Source organism: Peromyscus eremicus, chromosome 9 (assembly GCF_949786415.1).
Source record: "Peromyscus eremicus chromosome 9, PerEre_H2_v1, whole genome shotgun sequence".
NCBI lineage: Eukaryota > Metazoa > Chordata > Mammalia > Rodentia > Cricetidae > Peromyscus > Peromyscus eremicus.
In genome coordinates this window covers 35,492,660-35,505,867 of record NC_081425.1, presented here as the reverse complement: position 1 = coordinate 35,505,867, position 13,208 = coordinate 35,492,660, and the positions used below count along the sequence as shown (strand labels likewise).

The 13,208-nt window shown below is 36.4% G+C and overlaps 1 protein-coding gene across 2 annotated transcripts in view; it reads left to right on the top strand.

Annotated features, from left to right (window-relative positions):
- Tdrd3 (tudor domain containing 3) overlaps positions 1-13,208 on the top strand; it is a 150,058-nt gene that overhangs the window by 118,098 nt on the left and 18,752 nt on the right. For both annotated transcript variants that reach the window (XM_059273278.1, XM_059273279.1), the window contains one exon: positions 3,441-3,566. In XM_059273278.1, coding sequence (XP_059129261.1) covers positions 3,441-3,566 — 126 coding nt within the window. The remainder of the gene's footprint in view (positions 1-3,440; positions 3,567-13,208) is intronic.

Genomic DNA, 13,208 nt, shown 5'->3' with positions numbered 1-13,208 from the left:
CTGTGCCCATTTAGCTGAATAACAGTAGCAGGTTCTACCAGAGGGACTAAGACCCCTCCAGCCACAGGGCTGTGGCTCTAATAATGATTCCAGGTATAGGTGTCAGCTTGTGAAGTGGGCCTTCAGTCCAATTAGAAAGTGGTTGGCTATGCTCATTATGGTCATGCCACTGTTGTACCATTGGGCATGTCTTGCCAAGGCGGTCATTACTGTTGGCAGGATTCATACCTGGGTAAGATCAATGCTTACTTTTCTACTCTAGTAGTGTGCATAGTACCTTTCAGAACTATGAAAGCTAGCCAGTAGGAATGAAGCTTTCAGGTTAGTACTAGCTTGATTATCTCCATGTACTATGACTTAAATATGTACTGTCTTCAGCAGTAGGGTCTAATCTTCAGTTCTGGAGGGTAATCATTGGCATTGGCAATAACCTGTATTGTTGGAGTCCGAAAGAGATAACCTGTTTTTGGTATAGCGCTTTTTGTTTGTTAGCTTGTAAATGCCTTATAAGGGCATTCTCACCCTGTTATAGGCTAACTATTTAAATTCTTTCCCTCCATCCCTCCCTCCTTCCCTCCCTCACCCCCCTCCCCTCTCTGTGTGTTATGAAGCTTCTACAGTATAGTAGCAGGTTTATATATGACTTTTTCTAAAGGTCTTTATTATTATATATCCCTTGTTCCTTCCTTGACCCTGCCCTCCCATTCCCACCCAGTTTAGCTCTTCCTGTTCAATTATCTTTTTTTTTTTTTTTTTTTTTTTAAATCTTTCTCCCTTTACTAATTTGCTGACCTCTTTGGGCATTCCAAATGAAGCATGCATACCTGATAATTTAAAGCTAATAGTCACAAATGAGAGAAAACATATTTGTCCTTTTCAGTTTCCATTTATCTGTGTATTTCATAATTTTGTTTTTCTGAACAGCTGAATAATATTCCATTGTGTAAATATGACACATTTTCATTATCCATCAGCTGATAGACATCTAGGCTGCTTCCTTCCTCTTCCTGTTGTGAAGAGAGCATCAATGAAAATGGATGAGTGGGTATCTGTATAGTAGGGTATAGAGTCTTTTGGTGTTATTCCCAAACGTGATATAGCTGGATCATGTGGAAGATCTAGTTTCCGGTTTTTAGGACCAGCTACTGATATCCACAGTGGCTGTACCAGTTTGGTTTTGGCCATTTTTATTTCATCTTTTGAGACCTCTGTTTAATTCCATGCCCCATTTTTAAATATAATTTTAATCTTTTTAAAGACTGAGCCAATAGCTCCAAGGCTTGGAGTGGGATTGTGTGCCCAATTTATGTTTTCCTTGCTAGGATTTGGTGTGGTCTGAACTTGCACAGGTTTTGTACAAGCTGTCACAACTGCTCTGAGTTCGTTCACTGCCCTGCTCTGTCCAGAAGACAATGTTTTCCTGTAACCACCCACTGCCGTAGGCTCTTTCTACTCCCTGAGGCTTGGGAGGCTGTTGCAGTATGTGTGTTCCCTTTAGGGCTACGCATTCTGCAGTCTCTTACTCTCTGAACCTTGGCCAGTCGTGGGTCACTGTGTCAATCACCATCTACTAAAATTGACGCTTTTCAGATGGGTCTATGAGTAACAATTTAGAATTGTTTTAATGCTGTGTCCATTTAGCAGCATGATAACTGCTTTTGGTACGATGGCCATTTTCATAGTATTAATCCTATCAAGCCATGAGCATAGGAATTCTTTCCATCTTCTGATATCTTCTTTAATTTCTATTTTCAGTGTCTTAGGTTTTCACCGTGTAAGTCTTTCACTTCGTTGGTTAGATTTATTACACGATATTTTATTTGAGAAAAATTTAGTCATTTTATTTTATGTGTATGAGTGTTTTGTCTGCATGTAAGTATGTGCATCATGCCCATGTGCCTGGTGCCCATGGAGTTCAGAAGAGGGAGGTCATAGTATAGTTGGAAGATTTCCTGTATCCCAGCCTGCTGACTGTCAGGACAAATCTCTCCCACTCTCATCCTCCAAGTAAACACACAGAGGCTTCTATTAATTGTAACTGCATGACCATGGCTCAAATATTTTGCTAGCTAGCTCTTATATCTTAAATTAGCTCATAATTATTAATCCACATATCGCCACATGTTCAGTGGCTTTACCTGCGTCCCATTACATGTTGCTCCTTGAGTGGCAGGATGGTGTCTCTCCCTGCCTTCTTCCTGTCTCTCTTTTTGAATTTTCTGCCTGCCTCTAAGCTGCCTGCCATAGGCCAAACGGCTTTATTTATCAACCAATCAGAAAACACATATTTGCAGCGTACAGAAAGACATCCCCCATCACCATAGTCCCCTGGAACTAGAGTTACAGATGGTTATGAGCATGTTCATGTCTGGTGCCCATGGAGGTCAGAAGAAGGGCTCAGGGCCCTAAATTGGAGTTACAGATGGTTGTGAGCTACTAACCAGTGCTGGGAACCAAGCCCAGGTCTTCATCAAGGGCAACAAGTGCTCTTACCACTGAGCCATCTTCCAGGCTCAAAAGTATTTTATTTCATATTCTGAGGCCATAGTGAATGGTGTTGGTTTCTAGATTTCTTTCTCTGTGTATTTGTCATTTGCATATAGGAAAGCTACTGATTTTTTATACCTGTTTTATTTTCTGCCACTTTGCTGAACATAGTTACCAGCCTCCAGTAATGACAACAACACTCATCAGCTAACTCTTGGCAAGTCTAAAACTACCTCCTTCAAGAGCAAGGATATCTCCGTGGTACTCTTGTCAATAGCCAAAGGCATAAAAGCTTTGGATATAAATGATCAACCATAGATAAATGGAGTAACAGAGAGCAGATCTACCTGTGTTCCAATAATTGAAATTGGCAGACGAGCTCCTTCAGCAAGTACTGAGTATTAAACAAATGATAACTCAGTAGTTGATAAGCATCAGGTTGGGGATATGTAAGTTAGTTAGTTCTGACTATGTGTACTGATATCCAAATGCCTTAGTTGTTTTCCTAGGCTGCAGTGTGAATCTTGACATGCTGTGAACTGACATAATTTGAGAAGCTCAAAACTGAAACACATTCTGAAAACAACCCAGAACACAATAGTGGGTCTGAAAACACTAGAGGAAGGAAGACAGGGCTGGTTGCCAAAGTCCCGAGATAAGGACATCCTAGCATGCTGCTCTAAATTAACTAGCACCCAGACAGGAAAAGGAAACACCAGGGATTAACTTGACACTCATATGAGATGTACTAGTTATTACTAAAATGTATTAATTAAGAATCAACTTATTCCTGGTACATACTTGGAGTTACCTAACTTTTAAAGGATGCGGAGAATATGAATTTTGTTACCTTTTGTCATTTTATTGACCATATTAAGATGTACTGGCAGAGTAGACATTGCCTCTGTGGACAGCACTGATGTCCTATTTCAAACTTCTTTTTGCCTCCTCAGTTTTACCGAGCAGAAGTTGAAGCGCTCCATTCTTCTGGTATGACAGCGGTTGTTAAATTCACTGATTACGGAAACTATGAAGAGGTGCTACTAAGTAATATCAAGCCCATTCAAACAGAGGCATGGGTACGTGATCCAAATTCTGTACAAAGGCTACTTTGAAGAAAATAAATAGCTCTAAAAGATTAGGCATAGTCATACAAAAATTGCAAGTGAAAAATATTGAGTTTGTTTGAAAGTGGCTATTCCAACTAAAGATTTCAAGTTTATCTAAACTAAAAATGAATGCATTACAGTTACTTCAGTGTATAATGTGTTGCTATATCATGCTTTGGAAATAGTTACCCTTGTTTACATGTTTGCCAAATATTTGTATGTGTAAAATTGGGTTTCATGCATATTTTCTTTTTCAAATTGTTACTTTAAATTCAGCTCAGTTATGCCCAAAATTTGTCAAATTTCAGTCTCTATGGGATACATGATTTTGTTTATTAAATTAGGTACCTATACAATTAAAAAAAGCACTTTAAATGAAATGGTTTTGTATATTGTTTACCACATGCATAGCTTTACACATGCATGTGTGCAGAGTAAATAGCTCAGCTTATTAATTACTTGATTAATTTTATTACCAGTTGTTTGTCAAAGCTGTAAAATAACTCTGATCATGTAAGTTAGAATTTCTGTGGCCTCATAGAGCCCATGTTCTATAGGACTTCCCTATCTTTATACAGACTGATTATCATCCGCATGTAAGTACAGATAGCCAGAGAGAAGTGGTGTCCTACAATTTTTATTTTCATTAATTTGTTGTGATTTCCCTAAAGTGTCAGAATATAACAAAATCATATCGTCCTACCAGGAACCCTCATCTCTGGATCCCTACATTGTCTTTTCATTATCCACTTTTAGATTCGGTGTTTTAACGTTTTTCTGTCATGTCTTTATTGGTGTCCCCATCCTCCATTACAAATAAAGTAAGACCACAAAATCCAATGGTAGTCTTCACATTCAGAGGCCTGAATATTTGTTGCCTTCTTATTCAAGAAAAATTATTATTTTCTAAGGTAATTTAGCATTTTACTTTACAGTATGATGTTACTGGTGGGTCATAGGTTTAATTAAGAAGGCACTCCTTCAGCCTCATTTCTAAAGTTTCATAGTTTTTCTCTAAAAGATTGAGATACCATCATTTTCTAGTTCATATTTTTTCTTTCTTGGTAAAACTTGGTTTCACATATTTTCACTCTTCTCGATCTCATGTAATGGCTATTTTAATCTTGACCCCCTTTTTGTTAATACTTTCTAATCCAGTTTTCTCAGTAAAAGTGATTGTTTACTGAATCTATATTTTTAGAATTTGAATTATGGCTTGCTATTTTTACATTCTCCCAGTTGTTTTTAGTCAGAGCATTCAGGGTTAAAGTGGAAGTCATGTTTTTAAGGTGTAATTGTGCTTACTTTATCTAGAGGGTTACATGATATAAGCTTGGGTCTCACAAAGCCCAGGCTAGACTCAGTCATGTAGCCAAGAATGAGGTTAAACCAATTATTCTGCCTCTCCCTTTCAAGTGCTGGGGTTACATGTGTGAACTCTTATGCCACCTTCAAAGTAGAATTTTTATGTAATTTAGTTTTTGTGTTTTTAGAAATCTTAGGGATTAATTTACTTTTTTCTTCTAAAAAAAATTTAGTTTTCTTCCTCTGTATTTGCTTTTCTAGGGCAGTTATACCTGATGACATTTGTTGTTCCTCACTGAAACTTCCCCCATATAGAGGCATTTGGTTCTGAAGGGCTACAGGCAATACTTTTGCTTTTCTGCCTTAATAGTCCTCATGGCCCTTACCTTGATTTTTATTTGTGTAAGCGTATCTGGATGATGATTTTTGTCAGATGTCTCAGCTGGTTCAGTGATTATATTCTGAGCCATAATACACTCTTGAATACTCACTTAAGGTTTATTTTCACATATTTTAAGCTTGAATAAGATGCCTAAACTATTTTGTAGAAGTAGGATAAAATCACTACATCTTCTGGAGATTTTGCCAGTTTTCCCTCCTGTGTGAGGATTTTTGCATAAATTTATGTAACTGGATCATGGGCATCATTGCCGGGGGAAACATCAGCCATTCCTCTCTGCAAGAGTAGTTACTTGAGAGAAACATCTCCTTGAAATATAGATGCCACCAGCTTAACAATTCTTTTCTTACCTCCATTTAAACAATATCTATGTGTGCATAGATACATACATAAAAAGCCACTGCAGCAATACAATCTATGCAGATGTCAGTACCTGTGATGGAGAGTCAAGGTAGAATTCTCTCAGCTCCTCAGAGTATTTGTGTTGCAGTCTAGGATCACGTTTCTGTATGTTGAGACTGTATCAAGGTTAAGTTCATCAAAACGCTACAAAATTATAACAAAGTATCCACTGTAACAATAGGAAGACAACACCAGTTGAGTAACTCTACAGAATTCAAGGGCTGCAGAGAATTTGTTAAGGGGCCTTAGCACAATTATTCATTTACACTGTGGATTATCAAACGTTTAGTTTTTAAATTCTTGCACTACATATGCGTGTTTGTATTTTCATGTGAAATAGTGTGTTTATTTGATTAAGGTTCATGTTTGTTATTGGCAAAAAATGTTGGAAAATCTCTAAGTTTTCCAAAAATACCAATGTTCATTTAGTGAAGATGTTTTTCAAGTAATATGCAGAACAACCAAAAACAGCTTGCATATAAACCAAAAAAAGCCTTTATAAAAAACAGTTACTTGTACTGCTTTTCAAAGATGTAAGGATAAATCATCAAGTAAAAAGCATGAAATATTAAGAGACATAAAGACTAAGTTAATAGTCGATTGTATGGAAAATTAAAATAAAAGTTAATGCTTTAAATCTAAGTGTTAATGTTTTTCTCATGAGGTTTATGGAATATTTATCTTACATATGTTAGTAGGATGAGTATCCCTTTATTTTTCGTTCCAATCTGGATATGCCCACATTTTTATTTCTAGTACATATTCAGGAATGATACTTTAGATACTCAAAATACATATTCTGATTTTGACTGAATACGTTATTCTTTGAAAATGATTTATTAAACATCTTGTTTTATTAACCTTGAACTTTTGTTTTTTATTATAACTAGATTTCACCTGGCTCTTTTTTGTTTTTGTTTTTGTTTTTGTTTTTTCGAGACAGGGTTTCTCTGTGTAGCTTTGTGCCTTTTCCTGGAACTCACTTGGTAGCCCAGGCTGGCCTCGAACTCACAGAGATCCGCCTGGCTCTGCCTCCTGAGTGCTGGGATTAAAGGCATGCGCCACCACTGCTCGGCTCACCTGGCTCTTTTTACTATTATAGGAAGTTGTCTTATTTTATATTGTTGTTGTTGTTTTGTTTTTTCTATTTTTTTTATTAAAAATAGATTTTTAATACAGTATATTCTGATTGCGATTTCCTCTCCCCCAACTCCTTCCCTACTCCCCTCCCCATCCTGATTAACAACCTTTCTTTCTCTCCTTAGAAAAGCAAACAGGCACCTAAAAATAATAATAAAATAAAAAATTAAGATAAAATAAGTCTTAATATCTAACTTGTAATAAACTTTCTAATTATTATGTGTAATGTGACATATATAGTTCATTTTGAGCTATATAAATGCTCTAATTTTTCCCTCTGATACTCTTTTTTCTTTGGTACTCTATAATGTCCCCTAAACAAAACAAAACAAAAAACACTCTAAAATAAAATAAATAGAAAATAAGTGGTTTTTTTTAAATTTTGTGTTTGTATGTTGTATGGTGTTGTGCACATGTGTGCGCTATTGCAACATTATAGAACTATCCTCGTTTTAGCAAAGTAGTTGATACATTATGGTAATATACATGGAAAAATCCATACTGTTTTTTAATCCTCTCTATTGCATGAGAAAACATTAGCAAGGAAATCTGCTAATAGTCCTCCCTGCAGGCCCCTTCCTAATGGGTTCCTTTGAACTCCAAAACTAAGATGAGGAAACCAGTATAAGATCCCACAGGCATTTTGGAAACCTTGTGAAATAGTTGGCTGTGTGGCACAGACTCACGTTTGGTTTTTCTGGAGTTGTTTCTGAAAGGCTCCTTTACACTTGGGGCACTACTGTCTCCTGAGTTTTCAAGTGCCGTCAAGACTTAGATCTTGTGAGACTGTTATGTCCAAGAGATGTTTTGGAGCATGCTGGTATCTAAGCTTTCTCTGAAAAGTGCTCACAGCGTGTCCTGCTTCTATCAGGAAGTGATCGCAGCCGGGCAGTGGTGGCGCACGCCTTTAATCCCAGCACTCGGGAGGCAGAGCCAGGTGGATCTCTGTGAGTTCGAGGCCAGCCTGGGCTACCAAGTGAGTTCCAGGAAAGGCACAAAGCTACACAGAGAAACCCTGTCTTGGAAAACCCAAAAAAAAAAAAAAAAAAAAAAAGGTAAAAAGGAAGTGATCGCTGTTTAGCTGTTAGTCCATCCAGAGAATCACGTTGTCTAGATAATGGTGAGTTCTACAACCTTAGCATGCACATGGTCTTGGGCATGTCACTTGGAAAGTGACAGATAGGTTGTTATTATGTTTTAAAGTAATCATCCTGTCTTGAGTTTCTTTTTTTTTTTTTTTCTTTTTTTTTGGTGAGGTCATTTATTACTCAACAGATATTCCTTGCCTACTTCCCAGGCAGTATTTCTGTGAGTAGTATATATAAGTCCACAAAAACCTCCACCCCGTACACAAAAGTAATTTATCTGTTAGATGAAGCAATCTTCAGTATAAGTCTTGTTCTTACTCTTAAACTCTTAAGGAAAACACCAGTAGAGGTGGTTCTTTACTCCACTTTAGTTTGAAGACAGAGTTGTTGTTGAAGAAAATACACCAATGAACTTCTGTATTAAAACCATGCTTTTTCTGCAGCTGAGGGGATGATTCCGTGGATAAAGTGTTTGCTGTTCAGGCAGGAGGGCCCGAATTTGGTTCCCCAATACCTATGTGAAAAGCCAGGAATAGAGTTTCACATCCATAAGCACAGGGCTAGGAATTGGAACAGGAGAACCCTAGGCTCACTGGACAGCCACTAGAGCCAGTGAACTTCAGTGAGACCATCCCAAGAACTAAAGTGTAAAATGATAGATGATAGCAGTATTTACCTTCAGCCTCACTGTATATATGCATAAGTCTGTGCACACACACACAAACACACACACACACGCACACACGCACACGCACAGGCATACAAAATACTAATGGAAAATAAAAAATACATTTTTCTATTTATTTCATTATGGCATCTTTTGTTTTGTTTGGGTTTGGTCTTTTAATATAAGTTATTGCTGTGCTGTCCAGGCTGGCCTTGAACTTCTGGGCTTAAATAATCTTCAGTAGGTAGAAGTATAGGCCTGGTTTTGTTTCCAATTTAAACAATAAAATTTAGCCTGGCTTGGTGGCTTATGCAGAAACCACAGTGCTTAGGAGTCTGAGAGAGGAAGTTCACAAATTCAAGATCATCTGTCCTACAACCTTAGCTACATAATTAAGCCCTATCTGAACTTTTAGTTTTGAAGTAACTTTGCACAAGCTTGCCTTTCTTCCAATGATAGCATCCTGGGGAGCACATTTAAAAGTTTCCCTTTCAAATTCAAATAACATTCATAAAAAGTCATAAATTATTATTCCACCAAAAACACATTTTTTTTTTTTAAAGCATTGAGGAACAACGAAAATCCTAACTTATTGAGAAGGGAGATATGGAGTTAGGATAGATAAAACAATGAGTTAAAAAGGAATCCTTAAATGTATGAGAACAAGGTCACGTTAGTAATTTAATTAGGCTGTATGTAATTAGGACAGGATATTGAAGATCATAGTAGACATTAAAATGAAGACAATTTCAAGACAATATAACTTGAAAAGAGATTAGAATTATGTAACAGTGAGGCTTCGCCAGTTAGTATTTAGTTCAGATGCCTGTTTGGTCAGAGACTTGCCATTCTTGCTGATAAGTTCTTAAATATGTTAGTGCCTATATTACTGCTAAGAACATAATTTGTTTTGGCCACTCACTAAAGAATGTTCCCCACCCCCACCCCCCACAATATTTTGGGGAACATCCAAAGTTTACCATGTGGACAATGTTCATTTTCTTTTGTGCCTTAAAGTCAGAAGCAAACTGTATGTCTAGTTTGAACATAAAACATCCTTTTAAATTGTGGAGCCTGAACTTCATTTCATCTGTGTTATTTCTTTTTGATGTTTTTAAATTAATTTTTATGATGCTGTACTTGAACCCTTATCCTTGCATGCTGTAAGTACGTTATTCCACAGCTGAACTATATACTGCCTTTAAACTTCATTTCAATTCATTTATTACTTTTGATGTGATTTATTTATTTCTTCTTTAGCTATTACTCAACATCTCATGATTCCTACAGGAGATTGTGGGCTGTACTTGAGCGCTTTACTGGAGATAGGAAAGCTGCTAAGATGGGAAAGGGTGTGACTCCCTCATGAGTGTACACCATACTCAGGGAAAGGGTGTGACTCCCTCATAACTGTACACCATACTCAGGGAAAGGGTGTGATTCACTCCTAAGTGTACCCATACTCACAAATACAGCACCCTAAAACTCTTCATAACCCTTGAAACTCAGATTCAGCTGTGACAGATAAACCAAATGGAGTATTGTGAAAACCTTGAGATTTAGCTTTGGCCCAGCTATAATAGTCTACAGAGGTCTTTTATGCCATCATTGAAATTATGCTATTTTCAAGACCTATAAAAAAACGTTATGTCAGAATTTTAATATAATATGTTGTGATCTCTTCAGGTCATATTTAAAGACCTTTACAAAGAATTTTAGATTAATCTGAAATGCCTTTTATTGAGCAGTGAAAGTATAGATTGTATTATTACTTGTTTCTTTTTTCTGAAGTTAAGATACCTTCCAAAGTGAAGTAACATGGAGGGACCTATTGACAGCTCGATGTCTTTCTTTTAAAGTTATTTTAATGATACTCCTCAGATCTGTTGCTAACTTTAATTAGAGCTTATAATGCAATTTATGCTTGAAATTAAATATTAATATCATGTATCAGGTTAGCATAAAATTGCCTTTTTTGCATATCCAGATAATTCTAGGAGGAGACGTTACATTAATCTGTTATCACTTAATCCTCTTTTTTACTAATGCCAACTAAAATGTGGGCTTATGAATATATTATGTTGGTTAATTAAGGAGTTAATTTATGATGCCTTATTGTTTACTGAATATAATTTTAACGTTTTCCTTCAAAGCAGTTTTTATGGGGTCTATTGAGTGAAGGCCACAGTTGAAGGGCCTGGAATTGTCAGATGCACTTACCTTCCCTTTTGACACCTGACTCAACAGATGAAGAGTTTGTGTGTAAATACTGCCTTTTTGTTTGCTTTGAAGCCACGATTTTACTGCTCTGAGTTCTACTATTCTCTTGCAAATATATGCAGAGTATTTTTGCTGATATGCTCATTGCCTAGGAAATCTAGTAGTAAATACATAAATCTGAACGATATTCTTGCTATGTTTATTTCTGTGTTCCTGAAAACTTCAACTTTATTTTGGAAATGTGCCTTAACAATATTAAATGACAATTTATGTTAAAGATTCTGTTAAATTGGAAGAGGTGATTTTCTTGAATTAAAGGATATACAATTCTGCTTTTGTTTCTTGTGAATTTGGGGGCTGTTTTACCTCTGTTTGTAATAGTAAACAATACTGTTGCTCACTGTGCTGTAGGCTTGCTTTCTTGTCAGTTGGAATTCCCTCAGTGCAGCTTTCTGTCCTTAGTCAGTGATGTGCATGAACCCTGACAATATTGAGCAGTGGACATACGGTACATATTTGACTTTATACTATAGCGAATTATCAGTAATCCATTTCTTTTAAAATCGTACGTAGTAATTTTAGCCATCATTGTTTTCATTCTGTTTCCTAAAAACTACATCTTTGATTTTTATCTTAATTTTTTTTAATCCTCTGGTAGGCTAATCACTGGTGGCTTAATTTCCCATACTTTACTGGACCAATGCTGCTTATTGTAGAGTCATATACAGTAGGTTCTATCACCATATACCTAGCAAAGAGTGGAGTTGTTCTATTTTCTTGTGATAAGCGCTTCGGTGCTGCGAAGTTTCCAGTTTCATTAAACTTGGAAACTACTTGCAAGAATTTGCTTCTCTTTGGGACTGGAATAACTCCCTCCCTTAATGGCCTGCCATTGGCTGAGAGCTGCAATCGGAAGGGGGAGAAATGCTGCAACAGTGAGTAACATTTAAATGCCCTAAGCCTCCCGTGGTCTATTGAGGGTAAACACAGTGGAGAGGTTCTAGTTAGGCATCTTAGAGCAGTCTAAGAAAGGTGTTTCCTCATGCCTGATCAGTCTAGTTTTCTCAACTGCATTCTAGGGACATGAGTACTTAAAGAAATTTGGAAAATGTGAGTTAATTAAGTATATTTTTTGATTATAGAACTTCCTTGATTTGGTATCAAGTTAATAAGCACTTTAGGTCTACCAAGAGGAAGAGTTAATATGCAGAGCTTCACAGACTCACTTGCTCATGGATTCCTTAATTCCACTTTGTTGAGAACCTGTACAGAAAGTCTAAAGGAAATGCTTGGCAAATGTCCTGTTTCCCTAACTTGCTTTCAAATTTCCCATCGATAAGATGGGAAAGATTCATCTTCAAAGTATGAGGTGATTTTTCAGATGTTTAATAATGTGGTGTCTAAACATATAAAACCAGTTTCCTCCAACATCCCAAGATTTTGCCTTCTGCCAATAAAGACAAAATATATTTCTAAAACTGTATGACCCTTTTTAATGGCCTTTGTTTTTAGTAATTGGATTTTGTTATGTAGAGGTGAAGATTTTATTTTACATATAATTATTCAGATCTCAATGATTTTTTTAATTTGATTTTATCTAATTGTGCAAGTTTTTATATATTAACTTTAAGAAATTACTCCTTGGGAAGATTTCCATCGTAATATTCCTAGTAAGGCCTTTTCTGCACACTTGACCTAATAGTCCACAATTTTTTATATATTCCAGCAGTAAGATATTTTCATATGTGTTTTTTTTCAGTAATCTAGCTTAAGATAAAATCTGAAGCTATTCTTTTTTTAAGCTGTCATTGATTACTAAATAAAAGAGTGCCCAAAGCAGTTAGTTCAATTGAGTGCTTCTTAAACGGAGGGGAGGATCCCAGGAGATCAGAGCTTCTGTTGTCTGCCAATATTTATGTGGTTCTTTTTATGGTAGGCTAGTGTGTTTTCTCCCAAGTCTTCGCATACTATTTTTTTTGATTCAATAGAAGTTGTTACTTTAAGCCTCTTAGGAAAGAAACCCTTGTCCTCTACTTCTCAGGCTCTCTTGTCTCATTTTCCCAGTACCATTCCTTACATCAGATAAATGAATAATCTAGAGTCTAATTTCAGCATTTATTTGTAAGAGCTTTTGAAGGTGGAAGGGTATTATTTTAAAAAATACCCTTTTTTCAGATACTTAGAAAGTATCTAAGTGCTAGCTCTTCTAAACTTGATGGTGTCAGAGTTTAAGCTCATATGAAAATCGAGTTGGCACTCAAAATAGTGGAAGGTGGTCAGTAATTATTGAGTAATTAATGTGGTTGTGGTATCAAAGACTCCTTCTTAGACACCAAACCTAAACATCACAGCTCCATATGGTAAATTTTACAAGGACTGTGTTCTTTTTG